Raw genomic sequence first — 7,189 nt, forward strand, 5'->3', positions numbered from 1 at the left:
GTCAGGGCGGCTAGGGTCTGGAACCAAGAGAAGTGGTGCAGGCTCCTACCCTGGGGGTGTTTAAGAGGAGGTTAGATGAACACCTTGCTGGGGTTGTTTGACCCCAGTACTCTTTCCTGCCATGGCAGGGGGCCAGACTAGATGATCTGCTCGGGTCCCTTCCGACCCTAGAAACTATGAAACTATAGTCCAGTATTGGCTCTGTCTTTTTGTGTGCAAGCCTTATGTAGGACTGCCTTTAAAAATTTAGGTTTCTTATTCTTTTTGTAAGGTTTTTTTCATTAAACATCTTTATTACTCTGGTGGCATTATAACCCCTTTCTAAAAATAAGACCCTTTCTTGTTTTACTTTAACAAATCTGAAGCAAGCATAACATGATGTGGCAGGAATTAAAAAGTGCATGCTTATTTCTGCCTTGACACTGAAGTAGTGGGAGTGCAGTCATTTGTAACATAGCCCAAACTTTGTATGTTATTGCAGCACATAGACAAGCACATACAAAAACAGCTCCCCACTCCTCGTCCCCAGCAGAGAGGTATCCAGAAATCTAAGGAAAACAGTGTCCTAAGCTCTGTGGACCATTAAATACTCACTTAAATGGGTTGCTCAGGTCTCTTGATAGTCCAATAAAATAACTCGTTTTTAAGTGGAGTATCTAAAATTACGCATTATTTGCTTTTGTTTAACCCAGGGTTTAGAACTATGGTTTAATTAGTTCAGCTTGTTCCAAAGGCAACCAGTTGAATTTGTCTTGGAAGGGAGAGGTTAGTTGTTGTTCCAAAATGTTGCTGAATTACTGTTTGTTTTTTGTTTCAGTTTAAAAACCCCCTCATCATGCTTCTCCTGGCATCTGCAGTCATAAGTATTTTAATGCATCAGTTTGATGATGCCGTCAGCATCACTGTGGTAAGAAACTAAAATTGTATTCTTTGGGGTACACTTAAAATGGATCCTCCATTTGTGCTGGTGTTTAATAACCTATAGTTCCTGAATTGAAAGTGTAAAATATTTTCCCTTGCATGTGGTAGATAAACAAATTTAGCTGCAGTTTAGTCTGGGAGCTGGGGCTGAGCGCTGACAGATTCCAGGTGACTGCTGGAGCCATCCCAGCTCCCAGATAGCACACGGTGCCTTGCTGAGCCGCTCTCCACCTGTGCGATGTGATGGGTGCCACGTGGAAGGGGGTGATCCCCGCTGCTCTGCACTGTGCAGGGGAGCTCTGCCACAAGCACCCAGAGGCCCCAGTTGTCATTCCTGCAGCTGGTGACTGTGGGGCTTTTTTTTAAAGTTTTGGGAGGCTGGGCTGGGCAGAGTGGGGGATGGGGCAAGGCAGGGCAGCCATGGGGGCTTCTCCTGCAGCTCCTCTGGCTGTGCCTGCCTCGCCGGTGGGGGGAGGCAGGAGATGCAAGTGTGGCTCGCTCTGGGTGGCAGCAGAGCATAGGCCCTGCTCCCAGCGCTGCTGCACCTGCATTGGCGGTGGGAGTGGGGGCTCTGCCCTGCTGCTGCTTCTCAGTCAGTGTGGGATGTAAGCAAGGCAGTGCTGGGAGCGGGGGCTATACCCTGCTGCCACTTGCACCCTTCTGCCTGGAGTGAGCTGCACCTGCATACCACCTTCCCTGCCATCCCAGCTGGGCAAGCAGCAGCAGGGCAGAGCCCCCACTCCCAGTGTTGCTGTGCCTGCATCCTATGCACCCTGACACTGCCCCCCCCCCACACACACACACTCTCCTCTCCCCAAGTAACGCACCCCTTGCCCCGGCTGGGCAATTTTTTCCAGTCTCCGCCCCCCCCAAACTCCAACAGACTTACCAGTTGGAGGCAACTGTCAGCTGCCTGTTTAGCCTATGGCTAAATCTCCAAATCTGCCGAATCTTTTTTCAAAGCGATTCAGAGCTTTTACTTGATCTCCTGATTCAATTTGGATTTAGAGATTTGGTCCCTGAGTTGGGCCGAATCCCCTCCAAATCGAATCGGTTACCAAAGCTTAATGGGAATCTGTCATCTCTGCTTACAGAACAGTTAGCTTCAAACTGGACTTGGAGATGTCCTTTTGCAAATGGGGTGGCTGGCATATTTACCTTAAAGGTGCAGAGCTACCTAGGCATAATCTACTGTAGCTTTTTTGTCTCCTAATTAATCCACTGCTTATTCTTAGTATACCACTGTTCTGCCAGCAAGAAATCTTTGTTACATTTTTTTTGGCTAATGAGTGCCCCTTACCTGTGAGTAATTTATGTATGATAGTGCACAGTTTCAACAACAAAATTATTAGAGTAAACATTGCATGAACAAGTATAGACTATATAGTCTAACACCAAAATACCAAATGTTCGGCTTGGCAAACCAGTGTGTGGTAGCTTCATAGGCAGTTTTAAACATTCTTCTCAGAGTACTTAAATAATTCTTCTGGTTCCAGAGTTGGTAGTAACTTGGTTAGTTGTTTCCCAGTAACTGCATACCTTTTATATCTTATGGGTTCTTGGAATGATTTCATCCAGGATATAAATCATCTCGAAACTGAGTTTCCAAGTATGTACGTGCTGGTATAGCACATTTAACTAGTAGTTTGTAAGATGCATTTGTATACATATGTCTGTTGTCTACCTTTTTAAAAATGCAGCCGGAATGCACTATAAATTCCATTTTCTGTGAGAATCCAATTTTTACTTGCTGCATTTTTTTTTATGTATAATTACCCTGAGATTAATTTTTTTAATGTTTTCTGAAAAGTCCTTACCAGAGAGAGCTTTAGTGCATTTCAACAAAGAATTAAGATGAGGTAAAGGAAAAAGGGGTGGGGAATATAAATGATTTATATCTAATATTGCCTTAGCACCTCCTTGCTGTGTCATTTAACACCCTGTAGGATTGGATCCATCATTACCCATCATAGCTGCAATCAACAAAATCTTTTTTTGTTCCGCTTGTGTTTGTTAGCGGTTTCATGGACACTTACTTGGAGAGCATTGTGCAAAAATGGAGTGTTTTGGATGTCAAGTAGCTACTGCTTTTGTTATTCTGGAAGACTCTCAGCCATGCTCCGATGTCTCTTGTAGCCTAAGCTGACCCTTTTCAGGCGGTTCTGTTTTACGTGTAGAAACAAATATGCCTCCATTTGGAATTCCAGAAACTTAACTGCTTTTGTTTTCATTTAGGCAATACTCATTGTTGTTACAGTTGCCTTTGTTCAGGTAAGAGTTCTGTTTTGCCAGCTTAAATCAATAGTTTATGTAAACTTCTGTGAGAGCAATTGAAGTAATTTCTCTGGGTGTATTGTGCAATTATGAATGGCAGAGGAGGGGTCTTGTGCTATGAAAAAAAATGAAGCCGCCTCAGGCCTTGTCTAAACAAGCAGACACGTTTTACTGCTTTGTCTAAATCAGCATGGATGCAAATGTAATAGAATCATAGAAAATTAGGGTTAGAAAGGGCCTCAAGGGTTACTTAGTCCAACCATCTGTTCAAAGCAGGATGATCTCTATATCATCCCAGCCAAGGCTTTGTCTACTTGGGTCTTAAAAACCTCCTAAAATGGAGAGTCCATAACCTCTTTGAGTAAATGCATTCCAGTGCTTTATTACCCTCCTAGTGAGTTTTTTTTTTTTCCTAATATTTAACCTAAAATTCCCTTGCTGCAACCTTTTTCTGTTTTCTGTCACCAGTGAGAACAGTCTAGCTCCATCCTTTGTGATGATCTATCCTGCTATAGATCATCTACTTTCCTATAAAGGAAGGTGCTAGTAAAACCCAATTTATGTGACATTTGTGCCCTGCATCCACACTTGGAAGAATTATACCATATAATATATTGGTTTAAGAAAATAATGATTACATCTGTACAAAAAGCCCCATAACCAAATAGCACCCCCCCTCCCCCCAATATTGAACAGGTAATGAGAGCCAACATGAGAAATTTCAGGTTCAATTTTTTGTCTGGAACTCTGGAAATATGAGCTTGAACTGAAAGGGACTATCTTGGTAATAACTTAGTTTTGCTAAATCAGAAGAAGACGCTGCAGTACAAAAAAGAAATAATTTAAGTATGTGATTCTGTAGATGAAATGTATGCAGGCAAATTAATAGTATATTATCTGGTAAATTCCTCAAGGCTGAGACAGTTTATGTTTCTTTACAGTAGCTAATGTGAAGTAGGAACCTGGTCCTGATTTGGTTTCTTTAAATATAACGTCTTTAGAAATATTAAAACTTAAGTAGACTTAAGTAGGCATGGATGCAGCTGTTGACGAACAGTATTTCACATGGATTTGCTTGTTTTTGTAGTTCATTTTTAAAGGCTTTCTGTACTTTTAACTGTACCTTTTATGTCACTGCAGGAGTACCGGTCAGAAAAATCTCTTGAAGAGCTTAGTAAACTTGTACCTCCAGAATGCCATTGGTAAGCAGACGTCTACTGTTTTAGACTTAAATTAAGTGACATTAGTTACAGCTACCTGTAATCTCCTGTGGTTGCAGATGAATTTCAAGAAAAACCTTACCTTAAATAACTCTTCAATTACACATTATCATGTCAAATTATTGCATACGCATAGAGCATGTTATTTTCTGGTCTTTTTAAATGATTTTTTTAAATGTTTTTATGTGATCCAAAGTTATTCCACATCAAGATCCCTAGCATGGTGAAAAAGTATACTGTTACTTTTGTTACTGTTTTATACTTAATTGTTTAAGCAAGTTGTTTTTTTTTGTTGTTTTTAACTTCATATATAATAGTTATATATTTCTACCCCAGATGAAATGAAGGGGAAGGAATTCTTATGCATTTTCACTTCTGGTTGACTTTTTCCCCCCCCCCCCCACAGTGTACGTGAAGGTAGGGTGGAACATACGCTTGCGAGAGATTTAGTCCCAGGTGATACAGTCTGCCTGTCAGTTGGAGACAGAGTCCCTGCTGATCTCCGGTTGTTTGAGGTACGTGTAGAAGATTGTCTGATAAAATTGTTTTTTTTATCAATTGAGGGGGAGGGAAAGGAAGTGTAAATGCAGCTAAAACTTGTACAAAACCAGAAGTTATCCTTGTCTAGTGACCAAAATCCTTTAATAGAAAAGTCATGCTTCCATGTTTAGTTTTTCATATAGTTTGAAAACATTCATAAGCATCTAGACAGTTCCTAGTCCTTGCGCGTGTAACGTGTGTGGGGAAATAGGAGGACTAGATTCTTAAACTTAAAAAAAAATAAATTATTTACTTACGTAGTTTATTCCTAAAATATTTAGTGGAGGACTTCCTCCAAATGTACAAAGTACAGTAAGTTATGAAAGGATTTTTTGCCAGTCTGAATCATCAGCCATCTGGCTGATCTTTACAGCTGATTTTCAGTCCTTGTATTAATGTATAATTTCAGTTTTTTCAGTTCTTTCATAATTGCGTAATTAAACAGTGAGATACTCATGTAGTTGTGCCGTTCTATTCTATTTATTAATTCTTTGCATCAGAAATCTAATACGTTAAAAGCTTCTAGTTTACCAAATATTTGACTAATAACATTGGGATGAGTCCGTGTTTGGATGCCAGAAAATACTTGATCTTATGTAGAAAGACTCCAGAAACAGAATAAGCCATGAGAACATAAATTTTATTTATACTTTGAAAGATGATGCTTTCTTTTTCTTGTCTCAGATGTTATGATGAGACTGATCATCAATTATGAATAGTTCTTATAATTTCAGGACAGTGTTGAACCGATGGTGTCATTGAAGAGTTCTTTGTGCAGTGACTCAACCAGTTCCTTTGTGAGATTAAAGTTCTTGAAAACTTTGAGTAAAAGTTCATAATTTATAATACAGTTTATTTCATTAATGTTCTTTGTTAACCCCTCTGATATAGACTCTGTCTTGACATCCTGTTGTACAACGTCATTTTATTTTTGTGACTTAAATTTCCTTTTACCTCCTCAGAGCAATTGCTTTGACTTTTCATGACTGCAGTATCAGCTCCTGCTGTCTGGCCCCTCAAATTTTATATCATTGTGTGATGACACCATTTGTTCCCTTAAATTAGAGGGCAGGAAGGAGTGATAACTGCCAGACATAAGTAGCAGCAGACAAGATCAGTGTTTACATCAGCTATATCTGCACCTGTTTGATTTTGACTCAAATATATTTTGTGTTCCTGACATTGAATTGGAAGGTGGATCTGTGCTTGGCATTAGTATATGCAAAAGACAAAGTAGCAGAAATCTACTATACTTCCTATTTTGTTCTAGCAGTGCTTGGGACAAGGCAGGGAAGAAAGAATGGTCCCGTAGGTTCTGTGGCTACAAAAAGTTTCAAGGACTAGCTCTCAGCTTTGGATCTGAGAGAGAAGTTGTTAGAGAAAAACTTGGAATCATTAAAGGAAGACATTTGTTATAATTCTAGCCATCATAGTTTCATAGCAAATTGAAAGTACTCTAGATGCAATGATCCACTGAGGAATTGGTCTGACTTGCTCCATCAGAATCAAGGGTTTTTTTTTCTTTTTTTAGCTGCCTCAGCTGTTTGCAAGCTTTTTAAAGAAGTGCTTCTGCACTTGTGCAGTTAAACTGGAGAAATTAAATTTGCTGGGAAGATCAGATGCAACTGTTTAGTGGTTTGGTTGAAACCCTGGGTACACTTGGCTTAGGTAAAAGGAAGTAAAACAAGTATTCTTTTCATGTGCGCTGGATTTTTTTTAAGAAAGGTATAATAGAAATATAAATTTTCCATTTATAGAATCTAATCATTGGGGGGGATTGTCTTAAATTTAAGTTATCTTTGATTCAGGTAAATACAGTATGTGCACTTACCTATGCCTACTATATGCATTCTGATACAGTAATGAATTGCCTTGTGCACTGTATTTTTCTGCAGGACAGTTAGTCTCATTCTTTATGTTGTTTTAGAAACCAAATGAAACTAAGTCCTGAGATTATAAATAAAGCAAAACTCCCATAGAAAATATGAATGAGTAATTAAAGACTATTTAATAGTTCAGAAGTGCTGTGCTTACAGGGAGGAGGAAGACAAAAGTGGCCTTAAGTTTTATGTTTTTACCTTTTGGATTGTGGACTGCTTCAGAGACCAAAATAACCAGTGGCATAACCTTTTTTTCCCCATACAATTATTTTCTTTCAGTTTGTGTCAGTCACTGGGATACAGCTGTTTCATTAACAGGGGTCCTGGTTTTCCCTGATTTTTTTTTTTTTTTTT

The 7,189-nt window shown here is 39.4% G+C and overlaps 1 protein-coding gene across 2 annotated transcripts in view; it reads left to right on the top strand.

Annotated features, from left to right (window-relative positions):
• The window catches only part of ATP2C1 (ATPase secretory pathway Ca2+ transporting 1), a 100,687-nt gene that overhangs the window by 56,911 nt on the left and 36,587 nt on the right, over window positions 1–7,189 (top strand). For both annotated transcript variants that reach the window (XM_019536765.1, XM_019536773.1), the window contains exons 4-7: window positions 818–907; window positions 3,157–3,192; window positions 4,336–4,397; window positions 4,822–4,930. In XM_019536765.1, the coding sequence (XP_019392310.1) occupies window positions 818–907; window positions 3,157–3,192; window positions 4,336–4,397; window positions 4,822–4,930 (297 nt within the window). The remainder of the gene's footprint in view (window positions 1–817; window positions 908–3,156; window positions 3,193–4,335; window positions 4,398–4,821; window positions 4,931–7,189) is intronic.

The sequence above is a fragment of the Crocodylus porosus genome, unplaced genomic scaffold, assembly GCF_001723895.1.
Source record: "Crocodylus porosus isolate Cpor-Errol unplaced genomic scaffold, CroPor_comp1, whole genome shotgun sequence".
Classification (NCBI taxonomy): Eukaryota; Metazoa; Chordata; order Crocodylia; family Crocodylidae; genus Crocodylus; species Crocodylus porosus.